The following is a 23,779-nucleotide window of genomic DNA, read 5'->3' as shown; positions in this document are numbered from 1 at the left end:
AATAAGTCTAAACCAAGTCAATTTCAACTTGATTTCAACTTTTTCGTCTTAAATCGTGACTAAGTAGGCCAGTTAAGTCTAAACCAAGGCGAAAACTCAATATATTTCATACCTGCGTAAAAAAAGTCGAATTTGTCTTGTGAAAAACGGCTCCAAATTTCGACTTGGTAAACCAAGTCTAAATCAAGTTTTATTTTTGACCCGGGATGTCGGACTTACAGTCCTTTCGCCGTTATTCTTTCGGCTGTATGCAAAATCAGGTCGATAAGATTTTTCAACGAGTATGTATGTAATTTGATGCGAGGAAACTGATTTTGATAATTAAAAAGTTCTACGGTGGTCTCGTTTGTCGTTATAAATAATTTAATTGTTTAAACTCAAATTACAAGAAAACTATAATTGATAGCTCTTAAATAACGACAAAATTAGCTTTTTTGCATCAAAATACACAAATGCCTGAATCATCTTTCGCCTATCTTTATTATTTATTAAGATATAGCGTCTTTGTTTGGCCAAACCTTGCGCGCGCATCCACAGCCAAACGGACCTGGCAAAAAGTTTGTATTTTTTAAGACGCTATATTTTAATTTTACGCTTTATTTTTTTTGGAGATATGAATGTATTTCATATCTCCGTAAAAAAAAGTCGGGATTGTCTTGTGAAAAATGGCTCCAAATTTCGACTCGGTAAACCAAGTCTAAATCAAGTTTTATTTTCGACCCGGGTTAAGTTTTTTTTTAATTAGTTAGATCGATGTAGATATGTGTTGGGAAAATTTGAAAATATCGCATATGGGTATGAGTCGATACAAACAAATATATGAAGTTGAGACATATAAATTAATATCCGGAAAAATTGAATCTGCGTCAATCGAACTACATCTCGTTAAATCTAAATTATTTTTTTTTTAAGTTTACATTAATTATGAGTAATTTTAATTACTTTTAAATGTTTAAAATGAGACCTAAATAAATAACATCGCATGTTTACAAAGACTGAGCAAAGTAAACTTATTTAAGCTCTTCAGTTTCGTTGGAACCGTTGGGTCTAATATGCACCACTTATATAAAAGCGTAAATTTTTCGTTACGCTTTTATAAAAGTGGGTACTAAATTATGAAAATTAAAACTATTGGAGTTTTGTTATTAAACTAATTTTCTTTCTTTCATTTACAATTGTAATTGAATTAACATTAATACAGAAAAACTCGCTTAAGTTATTGGAAAACTGTCTCAACTGTTATGGGATTATACAAAGACTCGGAGGAGAAATTACTAAGTAAATTGTATTACAGTGATTTTTATAGGTCAAATTTGTTTTCTTAAAATCAATAATTATTTTTTTTTTGTAATAATATTTATTTTCAATATACACTAACGCAAAAAATTAAAGGAACAGAAATATTTTATAAATTTTTTAGTGATTTTTGGAAGGCTGTAACTTTGTAAAAAGTAATTGGATCGAGATTTAAAAAAAAATCATTTTATAGCTGGAAATCTCTAATTCCGATGCATTTTTATCAAAATTATTTAAGAGCTCCAGCTATAGCGCAAATAGAAAAAATACCACGAGACAAAAAATTTCTAAATTTTTTTTTTTTTCCGAAGAGCCCACGGACCGTATGAAAATTTTCTCAACCAAACCAATGCACAGGTCGTTGAGCAAATTTATTTAGCTTCAATTTGGCTTTTTTTTAACCTCGTAGGACGATTTGTCGCAGAGATATCAGCCTTTAAACAAAAAATGATCTTTTTGGCTTTGATCATCGATATTTCAGGGACCAATGATCGTACAGTAAATTTGAGGGCGGCGTTAATAATTTGAATAAATTCTCTACACGACCCTTTCATTATTTTTTGAAAAAAAATTGTTTTTATTTTTGACATCCATTAGAAGTAAATGCAAAAAAAATGACTTTTTTTGGTTTATTAGTAAATCAACTACTACTCTGTAAACATCGATGAATAGACTAATGTTACCAGGTAATTTTTTAGCTTCATGTACCCTCAATAACCCTATAAATTTTCAAATTGATCTATTGAACAGTTTTTCAGAGGTGATCGATCAAAGTTTTGCTAAACAATTAAAGGAACAAGTTTTGTTGAAGCAAATAGCGGGAGAAGTTGGAACAGTAGCATTAATTTCAACTGTAAAAAGAGTGATAAGATGGACAAAGCATCGAAAGAGAATGAAATTGAAGTAAAAATCGGTTTTGAATCAAAAATACATATCAGCACCCCTTTTATTTGTAAAAGAACATAGGGGAGGGTGGGGCAAAGCGGCCCCCCTAAAATTTTGATAAAAAAAAAAATTTTTTTTTTTTCGTCTGATTATTATAAATCCGATATATTTGCGCATTTTTAGCCCTATGCATAACACCTGGGGCAAAATGGACAAGCCAAAAATTATTAAAAAGTGATTTTTTCATATTTTTATTGTCAGAATAAAAAAAAAATGATTATAATTCCACATTTCTAGCTCTACGCATAACACCTGGGGCAAAATGGACCAGCCGAAACTTCCGAAAAAATTATTTTTTCATATTTTTCGGCCGTTTCTCTATGTAAGAGGCAAATTTGGTCGCTAAAAATATATAAAAAAAAAATTTTTTTTTTTAGTTGATAAATTTTTGAAATAAAGTAAAACTATAGAATTGTTTTTTTTTTTTTTATTAAATAACAATTGGTAATTAAGGTAATCGAGGGTGAATGATTTATTACACCTTAAAAAATTTTTTTCGAGTAATATAAAACCAAAAATAGTTGTCAAGAGAAAGAAATACATTCTTAATGATGAAAACAATTTAAAAAAAAAAAAAAAACGAAAAAAAAATTTTTTGGAGGGGGGGCGCTCTGCCCCACAAAAAAAAATTTTTTTTTTTTCAGAATTTTGGCAAAATGTCCATAAATTTGTTCGAAATAGAACAAAAGTAAAGTGATCTTATGGTTGAAAACCACAAAAAGTAAAAATTGGCTTAGGGGGGCCGCTCTGCCCCACCCTCCCCTATGTGTTGGATAGATAAATGGCTACAAGAAATTTTTTTAGAATGTAATTTATTTCTTTTTTTGTGCATGTGTGTATGAGGTAATAAGACGCGGCAACAAACAATAAGCACATTAACCTAACCAACTGAAAAATATTTATCTAACCTTAATACAACTTCTGTCAAATTTAGCAAACATTCAGTTTGATATTCTGTGATTTTTCTATAATTAATTCGAAATCAATTATAATCCAAGTTCCCTTGCCGACAATGAAACTACATCACCACTTACACGGAAAAAAAATAGGTGCTGCAACAGGACAAAATCCTGTTGCAGCGCCTATTTTTTTTTTTTCCGTGTAGTTATCGTAATGAAGAAGCACGCGGGAGCGTTTGGCAAAACAACCCAAATTTTGTGGTAATTCTTCGAATAACACAATAAATGTGCTGCTCTTTCAAAATGAATCAGTGAAAAGTACTTCGAATAAGTGAATATTCACTACGAATCAGACCTAAGTATATCACTGATTGAATTGGTGATATACTTCGGACTGTTTGTGTAGTGAATATTTACTGATTGGAGTACTTTTCACTGATTCGTTTTAAAAGAGTACATTCTTATTATTTACGGACGTTCTTATTATTTAAGATACAAAATTTGTCAGAGTAAAATAACAGAAACGACACTTGTATTAAATTAACAGATTACTGTTTTAAAAAATCCATCACAATATAGGGTAGAGGTACCGTTTTTGGCCACTTTAGTGCCAGTTTTGGACACTTGAAAGATTAAAATGAAATAATTTGTAAAATACGCTCTGACACAATCAATTTTTCAAATGTGTAAGAAGATACTTTTATCTCTCTATCAAAATAGTAATTTTTTTTTATACTTTTTCATTAATTACAATAAAGTATTAAATGGCCAAAAATGGAGCAGTGGCCAAATGGTACTTCTACCCTAATTGGACTAACAAATTTTTTAACACAAATACAAAAAAGTTTTAACTGCAGTTACTTTTGGTTTCTAATCATAAAATTTTCATGGCGCTATTTTGACAATTGTTATTTTAATGCTGTTACCAATAAAAAAATGAATCGATAAATAATGAAGCAAAGTTTCTAACAATATAATATTTGAAGTATATATACATCAAGTCGTAAAGTTATGATGCATGTGTTGCTACAGATTATATAAAATAATATCTTAACTCACGTATAACAGTAAAGTTGACTTTGATGTTACGTGTAGGAGAATTTCTAAAGTCAACTCGACATCTGTATACTCCTTCATCGCTAGGCCGCACCTCTTGAATTTGTAATTGGGCTGGTGATCCAAGTCGAAAAGTTGCTCTACTACCCCAGAAATTAGGTTCACTCCATAACTTAACTTTTCCCGCTTGACGATTTCGAGCATCATAACTGTAAATTTACATTTTAAATTATTTTTAAGACTTTCTTAATTGGTTAAACTTTTTAATACTTATATTATTACCGTAGAACTACTTTTTTTAAAGGAACTTGCCTACCGAATGTTAGAAACGTACCGGGGTAAGACAAAACGTATGTTTTTCTATACGTTTTTAAAATCCTTGTCTACTTTGAGAAAGACAGAAATATTGGGTACCTGAATAAAAAATAACCAGATATTAAATTTTCAAATTTTGCGACATTTCGTTGACTTTATATCGACTTCTTCAGGCAAGTTTTGAGGTTCGCTCTAAATCCAAGTGTGTTACAAGTACATTATTTTAACACAAATTAAATGTGTTCATTACACGCTGAAAAATCGGTCTATAAGTTGACCCTGCGGGCCAGCCCCAAAACTTCCCGCCGTTTACGAGCTCAACGAGCTCGAAAACACTATTGTAAATACGTTTACGAGCTCTTCGAGCTCGCAAATACTTTTTTATGCCATTGTTTTGTAAAAAACCATTTTTTAGCATTTCTTTCTCCCACGATATCTCGCGAACGAATTAACCGATTTTGATGGTTGAAGCGGCAATCGACGCGTTTTGTCAAGTTCTAAAGCTGATCAAATTTTGGATTCGATTTATAGAGTCGTTTTTGTGATATTTCAGGAAAAATAAAAAAATTTTTTTTTTTTAATTCTTTCGACAACGGTTTCTCTTGAACGAATGAACCGATTTTGATGGTTGAGGTGGCAATTGACGTGGCTTATAAAGCTCTAGAGCCCAGTCTATTTTGGAATTAATATATCGAGCACATTAAAAGTTATAAAAAAAAACATTTTTGAAAAAACTTAATTTTTGGAATATCTCTGAACGAGCCCTACTGATCAAGCTCAATTTTCTCTCGGTTTCAAGATATTGTCAATCCGCGTCGAATGACACCTTAAAGTTCAAAATCGGTTCATCCGTTCAAAAGATACAGGTATTTACATACGTACGTACGTACGTACGTACATACATACATACATACAGTCGGACATCATCGTGAAATTAGTCTGAATAGCTCCCTCGGACCTCAAAACGTCGACATCTGATGGAAATTCGATTTTCGTAAATCGGACCGAAACCAATAACTTCCCGAATTTTTGAAAATTTACAATTTTCTTAGCGGGAAGTTAAAAAAAATGCTAACTATCACCACCTTGTAATAGGGAATGATTACCATCATTCACTATTATGTTTATAAATAGATAAATACTATTGTTATTTCAAACAATTACTTGATAATATTGAAGTGGAAGACTTATTAAATGAATTTGACTTTCAAAGCCCATTTGATGGATCGAAGAATTTAAATTAACAAATCTATGTATTAAAAGAATGCCGTGAATACGTACAGCCTGAAAAAATACCACTTGATTACAGAATGGAGAACATATTTGATCGAAAAACTTGTACATACATTGATTCTATTTTAGTCAGCGGCGTAATATATGATCATTATATGAATTTTTGTATTTTTTAATGTGCATTAATCAATGAATATTGATTTCTCTGCATCAAGAACTGAATCAGTAGTTATGACTAATTAAATCTGTTACGATCACTAGTTTATTCAGTGACAATTTTACTGATCAGTATGGTGAAGCGATTTCTACTGATTGAATCAGTAACATTTTACTGATTTGTAATAATGTACTTGGGACTATTTACATCAGTAAATATTCACTGATAATCAGTGAATATTTACTGATAATCAGTGAATATTTACTGATTCAGATTAAGAGAGTAGATGGTAACCATTCTTATTCGTGATGATAATCATTACTGATTACTATCTTAGACGGCAAAATCAAAAAATTTTTCAGACATACGAAATACTACTATCGAGATGGTAAATATTACTATCGACAATAGTAATTATTACTATATTATTACTATATGAGGAACAAATAGTTAACATAAATGCATGATAATGATTATCACATACAGATGGCAATTATTCCCTATTACAAGATGGTGATAGCTTTTTTTTCAGACTGTCTGTTTAAGGCCATAAACAAAACTATACACTGTAAAAAATTCGCGGAGTGAATGCGGAGTGAATGAATTTTTAATTATTCACTCCCCTTGGAGTGAAATTCACTCCGCAGGGGAGTTTTCGCGGAGTAGATGATTTTTTATTAATTTAATCCCTCCAGAGTGAAATTCACTCCGGAGCGGAGTTTTGAAAATATTATTAATAAAATATAACTCCACTCAATAAAATCGAAGTAAAAATTCACACACACACACACACACACACACACACACATTGTTTAGCAGTTTAATATAAATTAGTATAAATTTATTTAAGTATTAAAACTCCAGACCGGAGTGAATTGGGAGTGAAATAAAATCCGCGTCACTCCGAGATCACTCCGCTAAAATAAAACTCCCAATCCACTCCGCATGCGGAGTGATTTTTTTCAAAACTCCGGAACTCCGAGTGGCGGAGTGAATCCGGAGTGAATTCGGATTTAATATCACTCCGAATTCACTCCGGATTTTTTACAGTGTAGTTTTTTGTAGTCACTTAAAACACGTTTCACGGTGTGTTAAAAATCTATAGATTGCTTTTATTTTTAATCAAATAAGTCAATAACTTTAATTAACAATTATCATGTTACCAGATTGTACATGCGTATAAAATATTGTATAATATAAATTCTGTTATCCAAAACAACATTTAAAAAATTATTCTTTTTTTTTTAAGAAGTGTAACGAACTGTGAAATTCGACCAGCAGAATGAACTTCCCAGTTCGTTACACTTCCTTAAAAAAGAATAATTGTTAAAATATTCACTAAATGTTGTTTTGGATAACAGAATTTGTTATATATATAGTTTAAGTGTTTCGAACAATAACTGAGGAGTCATGTCTCAAAAATCGGACGAAATCGGGTCCGTTGCATTTTTGTGGCAAAGCTCGAGAATATGCCGCGTAATATAATGTAATTTTTCATTTTTTTTGGGGGGGGGGGGTCTGTCATACCCCAGATATCTTATGTCTCTTCGAAACTTGGTAAATATATCAAACATAAAAATATTGCGATGACAATGCAAACCTTTTTTTTTTTTGGCAAATTTCAGGAAGGGTTCCGTCCTGCCCCGAGGTGTTCCTCAGTAAATATTATTATAATATTCCTTTGGCTAATTTATGTTTGATTTCAATTAACACAGTAATTGATTTTGAATAAAAAAATCGGTGTCGTAATAATTGTAAGTAGTACAACACGACGCTTGCACTGACAACATGCTACCGTTCAGAGAAAAAAAAAAGTCGTTTATGTTACAACGTTTTAATTATACTTAAAGTAAATTTATTTTTTATCGTATAATGAATTTACTAGAAAATGTCAACTACTTTTTTTTTCTTTCGTTGAAAACTTCCTAAATCGCTGTGTAAAAAATGAAGACAAAAAAAAAGTTTGCGAAGAAGATCCGCAAAAGATAAAACTTTCCTTGTGACTACGTATTTCATTTTTACAGACAATTGATGTGAGCGTTTGATGGAACCTGTTGACAGTGTGCTTACCAAATTCCTCGCATTCTTTGTCACATAAACCGACTTGTTTTATTTTTCTTTCATCCTAAATTCTTAGTGACGTTTGACACAACGGAATTCGGAAAAAAAACAAGTCTGCTTATAAAAACTTCTGACTATTCCATAAGAATTTTTTTATTCAAATTATTTTTTAACATTTTTTTTAAATCAATAAACAATAACCGTACAAATAGAACTTTAATAAATCCCATTTTATTTATTTTATTATCTTAACTTTATTATTTCCGATGCTATGTATTCTCAATATTTACTATGGTCTTATTTGATTATATTTTCCTTTTGACTACCGTTATCTCAAAAGCATGAAATAAAATCTCTCGAGATTTTTACTTCTCTATCCTTGCTATTAGCTACGGAGAAAACCTGACAAAAGAAAGCCATACAGAACACAAACCATTCGCTATTCTTGTACAACTACACTGCGCAATACTACTATCTGCTTTATTTCAATATGAAACCTTATAATCTAAATGAATTCTTCTGACGTTCATTTATAATTAGGTTTTTTTTTTTTTTTTTTTAAATATTTTATTTTTATCATACTTTTGTAAGAAAGAACGAGGCAAAATGAGACACTACTTTTGAAACAAAACAATTGTTTGTTGTTCAAAAACATTTAGATACGGTTCGTAGAAAAGAATGGAGCAGGTTTCTCAACTTGGGCGAAGCTGCTACTTTAATAAAAAAAATTTTCTTTGTATTGCATTGAACTACGAAAACTAAAAAAATCTCAAATAGTTAATAACATGAAACTTTAAATTTTTGTGTACGATCGTCACAAAAAAAATGTGTAGATTTGGGCAGAACTGAATGTAAATAAATCTCTGATAAAGAGATATAGGAGTTTAGAATTAGATCATAACCTCGAAATAACAAATATCTGAAAAAAATCCGAAGAACAGTAATTTCTTTAATGTTTTGTCAATGATAGATTCTAAACTAATAAACCGATTGCAATAAACTGAGCAGTAATAAAAATAGACTATGAAGGTTATGAGAAAAGATTATGAGGTATCTAAGAAAAGTTGTTATTTTTAACCATTTTCGGCATCGATATCTCTCGAAAGAATAAACCGATTTTGGTGTTCGATACACGGAGAGAAATTTATGGTAACCGTTCCTAGTACGTTCATGAAATATCATCCCATACCGTTATGGTAATGATCCCGTATGATCAAGCAATATATGAGCTTCAGTATAATTCAAAATATATGATAAATTATATGGAATTATAAGAAGTCATATATGGAGCCATCTACAAAATTTTGCCGAAATATTATATGATTTTATAATTTGCAACATATATATTGGTAATATATTTTTTTTACATGCTAACTTATAAATGTTGCTTATAATTTTTTATACAATACTTTAAGTTATATGATAAGATATATGATTTAATTATATGATTGACATATAATATTTATACATGTAAATATATAATTATATAAATATATGTTCACATATATTTGTATAAATGTATGTAAATATATATTTAGATAGATATATGTTTATATATATATGCACAAATATAAAACTAGAGATTTCAAGCTATAAAATGCTTTTTTTTAAATCTCGATACGATTATTTTTCATGAAGTTAGAGTCTTGCAAAAATCATTAAAAAATTTCTAAAATTTTTTTGTTCCTTTAATTTTTGGTATGAGTGTTTTTTTTTAAATTATTTATGTATAATAATATCGAAATTATTATAATATTGAAATTATAAGTTTATATATAAAACGAGAATATAATTTGAGATGTAATATCATATGTATACAATTGCATATATTATAAATTATATGGATTATAATAATATTGAAATTATAAAATAATTTATAAGATGAAACATATATTTTACGTTATAAATTAATTTATAAAGCGGACATATAATTTTTGATACAATATCACATGTGGATAATTACATATATTATAAATGATATGGATTATTATAATATTAAACGTATAAATTATTATATATGATAAATCATATATTAATCAATATTAATAATTTTGCCGCCATATATGGTCAGTTATTTACCATATATTTTTAACTTCCCGCTAAGAAAATTGTAAATTTTCAAAAATTCGGGAAGTTATTGGTTTCGGTCCGATTTACGAAAATCGAATTTCCATCAGATGTCGACGTTTTGAGGTCCGAGGGAGCTATTCTGACTAATTTCACGATGATGTCCGAGTGTATGTATGTATGTATGTATGTACGTACGTACGTATGTACGTACGCATGTAAATACCTTTATCTTTTGAACGGATGAACCGATTTTGAACTTTAAGGTGTCATTCGACGCGGATTGTCAATACCTTGAAGCCGAGAGAAAATTGAGCTTGATCGGTAGGGCTCGTTCAGAGATATTCCAAAAATAAAGTTTTTTGAAAAATGTTTTTTTTTGATAACTTTTAATGTGCTTGATAGATTGATTCCAAAATGGACTGGGCTCTAGAGCTTTATAAGCCGCGTCGAATGCCACCTCAACCATCAAAATCGGTTCATTCGTTCAAGAGAAACCGTTGTCGAAAGAATTAAAAAAAAAAAAATTTTTTATTTTTCCTGAAATATCACAAAAACGACTCGATAAATCGAATCCAAAATTTGATCAGCTTTAGAACTTGACAAAACGAGTCGATTGCCGCCTCAACCATTAAAATCGGTTAATTCGTTCGCGAGATATCGTGGGAGAAAGAAATGCTAAAAAATGGTTTTTTACAATACAATGACATACAAAAGTATTTGCGAGCTCGAAGAGCTTGAAAATGTATTCACAATAGTGTTTTCGAGCTCGTTGAGCTCGAAAACAGCGGGAAGTTTTAGGGCTGGCCCGCAGGGTCAACTTATAGACCGATTTTTTTATATATTATCGACAGTATATGGTTTTTTCATACGGGATTACATGGAATTATGGGATATAGGCCCATACTTTCTGGAAAAAGTTCCCATAAGTATGAGAACAATTCCCATCATTATGGTAACAGTTCCCATATCGCATTTGAAAGAATTATGGTAATGATTACCATAATATTATGGTAATCGTTCCCATTATACTATGGAATCGTTCCCATTATACTATGGTAACCATAACCATAATATTATGGTTACGATTACTATAATATTATAGTAATAATAACTACAATATATGGGTGTCGTTCCTATAATCAACATTTCAAAAAAACCGGTTATCATGCATTATGGGACCCATTCCCATAATACATTGTAATTTTTACCATAAATTTCTTTCCATGTACAACTATCAAGTGGTTTTACGGAATTCTAGAGCTGATATGATTTGAAAATTGATTAGTTCAGTCGTCTTGAAAATATTCGAAAAAAAAACCGTTTTTTAACATTTCTTCTGCCAATAAAATCTATCTAGCAAATTTATCGATTGAAATGCTTCTTACGGCAATTGGCCCGTTTTTTTAAGTTCTACAGCTAATTGAAGTATGACACTAATCGATCGTGTCAATTCAGAAATATTCAAAAAGAAACCCTTTCTCAACATTTTGTTCTCCAACGATGTCTCTCAGATGGAACCGATTGAGATGGTTCTTGCGGCAATTAACGAGTGTTATTGAGTTCTTGAGCTGGTTAGATTTTAAAACTGATTCATCAAAACGTTTCTGAAAAGTTTCAAAAAAACCAAAAAAAAGTATTTTCCTTTTTTTCAATTTTCTCTGAGTTTGTTAGATCGAACGATCTGAAATCCTCAGGAAAGTTAACGGCTGACAAACTCTTCTGATTGCTCCATCTAACCGTTACCATCTAAACGTTAGATGCATTGAAAAGTTATGAAAAGTTTACACACATACATATCCCTTTGAAAATGACAGAATATAGCTTCCAAGGACCTCAAAACGTCAACATCGGATGAAAACTCTATTCTCGAAAATCAGGGTGAAAACAATAACTACGAATTTTTCGAAAATCGTCGATTTTCTTAGCGGGAAGTTGAAAAAACGGTTTTCATTTAAAAAATGGTGTTTCATATTTGATCCCGATCTCCTTTGTAAAAAAGTCATTGAATGCGAGTTGATTCTCGTAACACAAGTATTTTGCTCAAGAGAATGATACAGTCAATTTATCAATAGATATCGTTTTTACGAAAAAAGTCCTAAATCATCAAATAAAATATTCCATTCAATGAACGAAATTATCATTTATCAAATAGAATTTTATTTGGTTGGAAATTTCAATTTATCTCTGAAGATGGTTCATTTGAAATTCTCATTCCCAGAAGTAAGAGCGACGAGGAACATTCCATTTGTACACATGTGTTCAAGGTACAAAAAAGATAGTAAATCCTCTTAAGGAAATGGTCAACATTTTTTATCAATCTCTGGAGAATAATAATTTATACCTCCGGAGCGCGAAATCTTGCATTCTACTTAGAGCTACGTATACAGAAATAAATTTATGGTAACAACTACAATATATTATGAGAATGGTTCCCATATCGTATGGTAACAGGTTTGTTTAAAATATTAATTATAAGAATGACAGCCATAGAAATTATAGTTATCATTTCTATCAACATGGGTTTTATTCCTATACGATATCGAAATAGTTCCTATAAAATTATGGTATTGATTCCTATGTGGTTGTACCCAGTGAACACATGACCTTATTTTGACGTCATACGTAGGTCATAGCAATGTCACGACATCTGATGTAAATTTGATGTCAATCTGACGTTCTATATGACTTTAATATGATGTAAAGCTTGTGACATCATATTGATGTAAGCGTGACTCTTGTACGATGTCACAGTTATGACTTATGTATTACGTACATTTGACATAGAATCTACATCACATTGTTATGTAGTAATAAAGTCATTATCCGTATATCATAATGACGTAATTTTAAAATCATACATTTATGTCAGTAGCAAAGTCACGGTTATACGTAATGTGGATGTCACTCTTAAATCATATCTTTACATCAGTGACAAGTCAGTATTTTACGCAATGCTGATGTAATGTCCGAGTCACAGTTTTTTATCATCTATTTATTGAAATAAAACAATCATAGAATGAATTTTCAAACATGTGTAAATGTGTAAAAATAACAACTTAACGTCGAACATTTTTGGGGTCAAAGTAATCGATCAACTCGGTAATAGATCATTCAGACGTTTTAGATTAAAACATTAGCGTGAGTATAAAAAAATTAACTTTATTTTTTTAAATGATATATCGAAAATATCATTTAGGATGACAAAGAAAATGTAACAACAGTTTGAACTCTTTTGCTATTATGATTTTAAAGTTTAGTATCACAATTTTTCAATAGATTGAATTTCATACGATTTTGTGAAATTATTTAATGTTTCGCAAAATTTTATATAAGATTTTTTAAATTTCACATCACAACAAAAAATTAAAAAATTAGATGAAACTTAATGAAATTTTATACAATTATCATTGAGGTCGACAAATATTGCTTCTATAAAATTTCATATAAGTTCATGGAGTTTTTTAAATTTTGTAAAAATCCATCACGAAAACTTATTAACTCTGTCTTTTCCGGCATTTCACTCTAAATACATCAATTAAGCACGAGATTTGAACTCTCGTGATGTGGACCAGTGAGCAACGTTCAGGACTCCCAGCCAAGAGGAGCCGTGTTCGAACCCAGCAGACGACCAAGATTTTTTCATCATTTAACGTTATCTAATCTTGTTTCAGAATTCACAATGCGTTCGCGCGGTAATAATCAAATCAAAAATTCGGTATTTCATTTTAATTTTTTCTTTTTCAAAATATTTTTTCCAAATTGATAATTTTGACATCACCCATATGTCATATTGACGTCATGGAAGGTCACACAGACATCACATTTACATCATGCATACGTCATTAGTTTTACATCATAATCTTACGTAAAAAAGTGGGAAATAATGAGTCACACCTGACTCACTCGTGACTTATATCTTACGTAAATGATGACATAGCGTAACGTCACTCTGACGTCAAATTTACGTCAATGTGTTTACTGGGTATATAGATCTTAAAAAATCTTCATAGATCCATGCAGCTTTAACCCTTGGAGTACACTAGGGGTCATTTAGACCCCAGAATTTTTTTTATCCTAAAATATTTCTTAAGTTAGGTTTGATTTTAATTAATTTTTTCACCGTTAAAAAACGCCATGCCTGGGAAAAAAAATATAGATCTGTTCTGTTCAAATTACATCAAATTAGATCAAATTTGAACATAATTTAGATAGATAGATAGATAGATAGATAATAAATTTTATTCGACCATGAGATCTTGATCACCTGTGGCCGTTCAAAAAACAATATTTACATTAGTTTTGCATGTATAATTATAATATAAACAATAAAAATGAAAATAAAAATAAAAATAAGAATAAGAATAAGAATAAGAATAAGTTCCACTGTCAACTCGTGTTTTCTGTCTCAAAAAAATAATTATATACAGCACTGCGAAATTCAATGAACGTAGAGAGAGATGTAATGCTCGGAGGAAGTGTATTTCAAACGCGAATCGCAGATACAATGAAAGATTTATCATAAAATGCAAGATGACTGGTAGGTAGACGTAAATAGTCCTGCCTTACATCTCCCCTACGCAGCATTGGCTGTAGAAAAACTAATTCATTATCGAATAATTGACCCTGATTCATATAAATTGCTTTATATAATAAGCAAGATAAAAAGAAATTTCTCCTAGTTTTCAGCGTTATCCAACCTAGTCTGCGATAATATGGTGTAATGTGCTCAAATCTACTAACTTTAAAAATGAAACGAACGCAAGCGTTAAGCTTTCTTTGTAATTTACATTGTTGAAGTTGCGTTATATTAGTGTAGATTGCAGCACAGTAATCAAATATTGGGAATATTAATGTCGTAACAAGTTTAATTTTAATTTCTTCGCTAAAAACCTCATTATTCATTTTCAACTGTGCCAGAGTTCTCATACTGCGCTTACAAACATCATTTATTTGTTCATTCCACGATAAAGTATTATCGAGAATTATTCCTAGATATTTTACCGACTTCACAAATTCGATTACAGTGTCATTAACAATAATGTTATTACAAAGCATACATTCATTACTATTGACATTATATGAGCTACCAAAAATTACAGCCTTTGTTTTCGCAGCATTTAGTTTAAGATCATTTTCATCACACCAACTACAAATTACTTTAATTATATTGTTAAGCTCACTAACACGATCATTAATGTCAGCAATATTACAAGATAAATAGATAACAAGATCATCCGCATAGAATAAGTATTTGCAGTTAAGTAATTTCCCAAGATCAGAAACGTATAGAGAATACAATAAAGGGCCAAGTACACTACCTTGAGGAACACCTCTTTGTATTGTTTTCCAATTTATACTGAACCCAGGTCAGAGTAGATCTGATTTGATCTGTTCAGATCAAACTAGATCTGATCATATATGACATTTTTCTTTGGGGAAAAATAGTCCAGATCTACTCTGATCAACTCTAATTAAGTCAGATCAACCTAGATCAAGTTAGATCAACCTAGATCTAGTCAGATCAAAATAGATCAACATTGATTAAACGATCAATTTATGAAGTAAATATAACTAGATCTAATTGGATCTGTACGGATCAAACCAGATCTGAGCTGATATAACTTTTTCTCAGGAAAAAAGATCAGATCTGCTCTGATCAGATTAGATCTGTATTTAATAGTTACTCAATTATGGGAAATGTTTTATTTTATAATTTTCATTGGGTAAATAAGTATAAAATACTTTAAGGAAAAATTCTTTATGTATCTTCGAATGAGATTACTTTCATTATTGTTTATAAAAAAGTAATCCTTTATATTTATGCAAAATTTTTCATATTGATTATAATCATTTTCATTTAACAAAAAATCAGTCTAATTTATGACAATATTTAATTACTAATACTGATTTTGTATTACTGTCGAGATCAATAACTATTGGATATTTTGTTTTATTTAAATTGGTATCTTCTTAATTATATGTTAATTTGTATTCTTTGGAGAAGAGTGATCTTCAATATGAATCTTTATTAAGTTAAATTTCAATTGTATCATTCAAAGGAGAAGATAAAGCTGATCTCTTATGGAACATGAAACATTTACTTTTAATTTTAATGGCTTCAATCCTACATATTTTATATTATTGTGATATATTTAATATATTTTTAATCAGACGTATCAATTTTTATTAGGATAGAAATAAAAAAACAGATCTATTTAGATCCAGCGAATTAGATCAAATTTGATCTGAGCAGATCTAAGAGTGTTTTTTATTTACCTTGATCTGTTTAGATCCAAGCAGATCTAATCTTATCAGAGTAGATCTAATTTGATCTAAACAGATCTGGCCAAAATTATGATCTGTTCAGATCTGAAACATCAGATCTAATTTGATCTGAATAGATCTAAATTTTTTTTCCCGGGTGACCTGCATTTCAATAAAATGCATAGTTTTTGAGATATAACTGTTCAAAAGTGAAGTGGGGTCAATTTGACCCGTGTGTACTCCGAAGGTCTGTTCGGAGATGTGTACTCCGAGGGTTAAAATTCGAAAAAAGTCGAGAAATACACACATTGATTTATTTAGATCTTGTTTATAATAGTTATGAATTGGAATAAAATAAATTTTTCTAGATGTTTAGATACTCCATTCCACGATAAATATTTTATTTCAAACTAAATAAATAAACAATACTTTCAGTCGAGTAGAAACTGTTTAAACTTTTAATATTCAGTTCGTACACTAATAAATAAAATCTTACAGCGTTGCCAAAGTTTCAAAGTCAATCACGCAGAGTACTTTTTATTGGCTTTCCTCTTGCCTTTTAAAGTTTAAGTAGCCAACCTTACTTTCTTATTCTAAGTAAACGTGACTTATGTAACACAATAGTCACGTATATACATTTTTCTACATTTTCGGTTCATACAACTGCATATTCATCAACGATGATCAGCATTATAGATTCTGGATTAATTGATAAGTAACTAAGTCCTATATTTCCACCAACAATATTACAATTCAATAAATCAATTCAAATAAATGTGATGTTCATTAAGTTGAAATTAAGATGAAAAAATCTCTAAAAATTGACAATAATTTAATTTAAGTCGAAAAAGTCAAGATCATAGTGGAAATTTGTCGGAAACGAGCCTGAATCAAGTTTTATTTTTGACCCGGGTAAAAATAAATTATGTTGGTTTTGTTAGAAAGAAGTGATAGTAAACTTCTACGCAAGTAAGCGGACGTATTTAAGTCAAATCATTATAAGTTTGAAGTATTTACGAAATCGATAAAAAATATAAATTTAAATGTCATACTATCACTCGTAGTATCACTTAAAAGCCCCACGATGATTTAAGTACAAACATTTCTGTATTTATCCAAGTACTATGACAGCAGTCTATCACAGATATAAATTACGTAGTTGCACTGTAGAGATTTGTAAATTGTACTAAAGTGAAATCGCAATAAATAAATAAAATTTTGAACCAGAATATAAATGTCTGTAATAATATCCAAAGTAAATAAAAATGTTATTTAGGTTGTTTCGGTAAATACTGGGATTGATAAAGCTTTAAATTGATTGTTTGTATTTAATATTGTAATTAATGCCTATTTTCTCATGTGGGTATTATTAACAGATGAATTTCAGGGAATGGGCATGAGTAAAAATGATATTTAATAATATTATTTTTACGACCATAATTATGATGTATAAAAAAAAAAATTTTTAATGCCAAGTTGGTCAAAAGCAATATGTATTAAATTCAACAATATGAATAGAATAACATATATTCCGAGTCAAAATTAAAAAAGTAGTTTGAGCCTCGAAAGCCTCAGTTCTTTTGATGTTGGACTTGCCGCTGAATATAATATGTTATTTAAGTCCTCGATGTCCTAGAAGTAGCGTATAGAGGAGTAAATCATCATTTTAAAATGGTATTTTAACCCTCCATGGCCTACCATATATTTTAAAATGCTATTCATGTCCTCAATACCTTAAACGAAGCGCATGGAGGACTTAATTACCTTTTTAAAAAGATGTTTTACCCTCTGTCACGGCTGCTACATTCAAAAATTTTATTATTTTTCATCCCAAATAAGTACACACTAAGATCTCTTGCACTTAGACCTTTTTTATGACGTCCGACTTACTGACGCCAGCAGTCGTACCGGACAAATATACCTACCTGAGCGTTGTCAACGCTTTACAATTAGGTCGTGTTGTACTAATGGACCACGTGTATTATCGATTTCTTTTTCCTTTAAATTTCATCATTTTTACTTAACGTACTTTTAAAATTTATGTATCCGTTCCCATTTAAGAATCTAAGCATAGGAGCGGTAGTCTTTCTTTGATTTTCTTCTTAAAAAACTATAGACCACCCAACTCATGTGCACCTGCATGTGATTCTTGGAAATTAGAGAAAGCTGATGGAAACTACCAAAATTTATGGTTTCCTCGGCGGCAGAGTGGCGCCAGGTCATCGGCCTACTCAATAGTCAAAATCTATTTCCCAGGGATCACACGTGTGCATGAGCCTAGAACTTTCGAGTGGGTCCGAGTCTTTTCGTATGGGAAACAAGTTACCACCACTTTTCATAGGTGAAGACCATATAAAAAGACCATGGACTTTAGCTCATCAGTTCTTTTGGGATTCAAACTCTGAACCATACTGAACTCCGGACACTTGACGGTGTTCGTGGCTAGAGGATTGATGTCCCGATTGAGCATTCGGTTAACGGTAGCTGGGCGTACGAACCGGACCTTGATCGACGTAAGCACTCGAATAATCGGTATATCATTTTCTACTAGTCTCAGGAGAATAATTGGCGTGTTATTAAATTCACCATTCGGTTGACGGTAGCTGGACATACGAGCCGGACCTTGATCGTCGTAAGTCGTGGTTTAATATCAATCGGAAGCACCGATAGCGCTAATTATCTTCATCTTACTTTAATCATTTTATTTCATTTTTTTAATATTGAATTTTACCACGAAACGTGAAGAATCAAAGAATATTTTACCGCGATAAATGCGAAGATTTTGAATAATATTTTACCGCGATAAATGCGAAGATTTTAAAGAATTATATTACCGCGAAAATATGCGAAGATTTTACAAACAAATTTACATTTTATTTTACCGCGAAAAACGCGAAAACTTATTATCAAGTTATATTTTACATAAACTACGAAGATTTTGAAACGCATGAACAAATTAAAACAAACTGAATAAATCGAAATTAGAATCATATTAATTAGCCGCGAGAGCGCGTGTGTATAAGTGTCCTGTGTTACTGCTGACAGTCTTGACACCTCATCTGAACCTGTTTAGGGTAAGTTTTAACCATCGTAATCATTATTTGATACTTTTATTATTTTATATATTTTGAACCTGATTATTAAACATATGCATGACACAATTTATTTCACATTGACTATTTTAAATATTTGTAACCCTTTTGTATTTTGAGTATATTTGATCCTAAATAAATAATTACTCGTGAACATAAACATTCAAAACCATTATTTCTCAGACAATTTTACTTTAGCAATAAGATACTAGCTTCACGAGGCTTTTCGGCAGCCCACCTTCCTTTATCCCTTATTTTCTACCTGTTTAGCCGCTCAGACAGATAGTTAACAGTAGGGGGTACACAATCTTACGTTTACCGCTCGACGTTTGATTGTGAAATTAAATAAGTCACACTCATAGATTGGAAATCGCTTTGGGTCTCATCAATATTGTCTTCAACAATATTGTGTAGGCGCGATTTGAATATAAACAGAATAAACTGAGCATTTGGTTAACGGTAGCCGGGCATACGAACTGGACCTTGATCAATGTAAGTACCCTTTTATTCAATACGTTTATACGAAAATTCGTACCTACGCCCATCACGATCTCCAATCGTGACACCTCCAAGGCCTACCATACTTTTAATCTGTAACTTCGAATGAGCTCAATTCTTTAGCATGATATTATTGTTAGAATAATAGCTGGGTTCTAACTAGATAAAGATATTTCCAACTGATCGTGAGCGTCCGAGTAGCAGCGTGGCAGTGGTTCTGCTTCATATTCGTAAGGTCGTGGTTTCGAATCCCGGCGGCAGCAGATTATTTTTCAGCAGTTTTTTTCAAATTCTTTGGCAGTTTCCATTTTCCAATACATCGTTTGTATTTATTGTTCACACAAAATAATTTATTAATCATATACTAATAAGTCAAAGGCTCTAATTATTCAATTCGAATTTCGAATGACTTAGTACTATTCTATTCGAACGCCTATTCGTATATCTTCAGCTATTATTATTAATATTTTAAATTTTCTTATTTTTTAACTTACAACAAAACATTTATTACTAAGAAATTATTTTTGGAATTTTTAAATTCCAAATTTTCTTCGATCAAGGCAGCCATTTCTAATTAGTGGCCCCCTTTTCTCTTCTGTTTCTTTATTAATTGTACGCGATCCGATGAGAGTTTTTCTCGATCTATAGATTTAGGCTCTGGAGGCTTATTTTACCTTTTTGAAAAGATGATTTGAACCTAAACTTGGTAAAAGTAGACAAACTTACCACGTTTAGATTCAAATCACCTTTTTGATGTATGGATCTTCATATTCTAAAAAGATGATTTGAACCTCCTAACCCTCGTGTAAGATTTGGAGGCTCAAATCACCTTTTTAATTTTGACTCGGGATGTATTTTATCGAGACTAATTGTCTCTTCAAAAATAGTATCATCTACTATTTTTATTGAATAAATTGCTGAAAGTGTTAGTAACTGTTCAAGTATTTCATTTTGAATACAGCAGTTTCGTCTCAGTGTACATATCAGACTCATCATTATAGTTCAATGGACAGTTACTATAGACTGCTTATTATTAGCACAAGAAATCACTCAACAGAGTCTAGTTATTCAACGAACAACAATTCTTAACAAAAAAAAAAATGATATTGTTCGAAAATTTTAATCAATAATTCTGCTGAATTCTGTGGCAGTAGAATATATCCCACCAAAAAAATTCTCTGTAAAAAGTCGCGGCAAGTGCACGATCAAAATTTATCACATATTGCATAGACCGTAATTTTTTTACAAAAAAAAAAAGAATTTGAAAAACGATTGATCCTGCGAGCCAATCCAGAAATTTTCTAATATTTTCGAGCTCAAAGAGCTTGAAAACATTATCGACGATACATGTTTGAGCTCTTAGAGCTCGACAATATTTTTATTCAACGCATGCCTGATTGTCGCGACTTATTATATCTGCACATCAAACCCTCAATGACCGTTTACCGATCGGTGGTTAATAATTCGTCAAAAAGCAAATGGCGTCTCATGTTCCTCAACAGCGTGTGTTTATAAGGTCATAAACAACCGCATTCGAATCCATAAACACATTCCTCAAAAGTCATTATCGACCGTTCTCAAAAACAAACTCTACTATTATCATTAAAGCAAATAACCTCGACACTAAATATATTCAGAATGGGCGTACAATCAATCTAACAACTTTAATATCAGTGTCTACGCATGAATACGTTGGTTATTTTTTATTAATTAAAATAAATAAGAAATGAGTAATGAGAGAAGTCAAGAACTAGTATCATATAGATCCCCACCTGATTTAGGGTTTACTTTGCTGACATAATAATTCGCAAAAATCAGACAATTGTTGAATAAAGTATAGTGCATAGCATGTGGGTTAAGTCTTTATCCGTCAAACTCAATGTTTTCGCTGGCGCTCGTGCGTGTGCACCTACACGGAAAAAAATGTGTAGTTAAATTTACTACAAATGGAGTTCCATTTACTACACTGACTAGTAATATATAGGATAACTACACGTTTAGTAACAGTTACTAGTACACTGTGGTACCCAACCTGTAGTACCATTTACTACAGTAAGTAGTAATAAGAACTAGCATTAAATAACCACTGTGGTTCATTTTACTCCACAACATAGTAGAATATATATTTATTCGTAATGTATTAATTAAATATCTGTTAGTTAACGATCATTAGTTTTTATGATATTGAAAACGTTATAAAAATATAAAAATTAATCTTAGATTCTTCGGACTTACAGTATATCAAATTAAAATGATATAAAAATGAATTTATTAATGAATAACTTAAAATAATAAGGACTCAAATTTCAAAAGCCTACTTTTTATCAATACCTGATAAGGATAATTTTAAAAATATATTTGTAATCTATAAATTCTCGTATAAGCATAAACTTAGAATAATTAACTATTAATTTTCATTAATAGAAAATATAAAAAACATCGTTTTAAAAGTTATAATTCTAATAAATAACAAATACTCAATAGGCAATGATTTAAAAAATTGCATTAAAATCACGATTCACTGATAAGAGCATAGAAATAAAATTTAATAGAAGAAGTTGTAGGTGAGGTAAGCAAAAGGAAGAATGACAGGTAATACAAAACAAATTTTTTTGTATTATATTTTTTATATATATATTCATTTTAAATTATATAGGGGAGGGTGGGGCAGAGCGGCCCCCCTAAGCCAATTATTATTTTTTGTGGCTTTCAACCATAAGATCACTTTACTTTTGTCCTATTTTGAACAAATTTATGGACATTTTGCCAAAATTCTGAAAAAAAAATTTTTTTTTTTTGTGGGGCAGAGCGGCCCCCCTTCAAAAAGTGATAAAAAAAAATTTTTTTTTTCGTTTTTTTTTTTTTTAAATTGTTTTCAACATTAAGAATGTATTTCTTTCTCTTGACAACTATTTTTGGTTTTATATTACTCGAAAAAAATTTTTTAAAGCGTAAAAAATCGTTCACTCTCGATTACCTTAATTACTAATTGTTATTTAATAAAAAAAAAAAATCAATTCTATAATTTTACTTTATTTCAAAAATTTATCAACTAAAAAAAAAAATTTAATTTTTATAAATTTTTAGTGACCAAATTTGCCTCTTACATAAAGAAACGGCCGAAAAATATTAAAAAATAATTTTTTCGGAAGTTTCGGCTGGTCCATTTTGCCCCAGGTGTTATGCGTAGGGCTAGAAATGTGGAATTATAATAATTTTTTTTTAATTTGACGATAAGAATATGAAAAAATCACTTTTTCAAAATTTTGGGCTTGTCCATTTTGCCCCAAATGTCATACGTAGGGGTAAAAATGCGCAAACATATCGGATTTATAGTAATTAGTCGAAAAAAAAAAAATTTTTTTTTTGGTCAAAATTTCAGGGGGGCCGCTCTGCCCCATCCTCCCCTATATTATAATTGCACGCCTCGATTTTTAATTATATATATAAATATTTTTAATTATATATATTATTATTTATAATGTTTTATAATATTATTTATAATATTAAATACACTGACACAAGTTGAGGATACCCACAGAATGGAGTAAAAAAGTTGTAGGTGGCGCTGTTATTTTCTTCTTTCGATCATTTTACCACACATTGGAGTAGATTGTACAAGTAATCTGGTATTGTATACTCCAAAAATAGTAACAGATACCAATTCATATAAAATTGTGTGGTTCCCAAAACCACAAAATAAGTATTTTATACTACATTGAGTAGTTGTGGAAACTACAAAGTTTTACCACATTACAGTAGTAAGCAGAACTCCTATAGTAGTAAAATATCACGCACACTGTGGCTTATGTTACTACAGTTGTCATTGCGGCGACCACAAAGTGTAATAAAATTTTTACTAGTTTGGTGTGGTAAATTCTACTCCAGCATTT

The 23,779-nt window shown here is 30.5% G+C and overlaps 1 protein-coding gene across 2 annotated transcripts in view; it reads right to left on the bottom strand.

Moving 5' to 3' along the window:
- Window positions 1–23,779, bottom strand: part of LOC130675458 (hemicentin-2-like) — a 441,088-nt gene that overhangs the window by 268,787 nt on the left and 148,522 nt on the right. For both annotated transcript variants that reach the window (XM_057481164.1, XM_057481165.1), the window contains exon 4: window positions 4,200–4,405. In XM_057481164.1, coding sequence (XP_057337147.1) covers window positions 4,200–4,405 — 206 coding nt within the window. The remainder of the gene's footprint in view (window positions 1–4,199; window positions 4,406–23,779) is intronic.

Source organism: Microplitis mediator, chromosome 10, assembly GCF_029852145.1.
Source record: "Microplitis mediator isolate UGA2020A chromosome 10, iyMicMedi2.1, whole genome shotgun sequence".
In the NCBI taxonomy this organism is placed as follows: Eukaryota; Metazoa; Arthropoda; class Insecta; order Hymenoptera; family Braconidae; genus Microplitis; species Microplitis mediator.
This window is presented reverse-complemented; position numbering and strand designations above follow the sequence as displayed.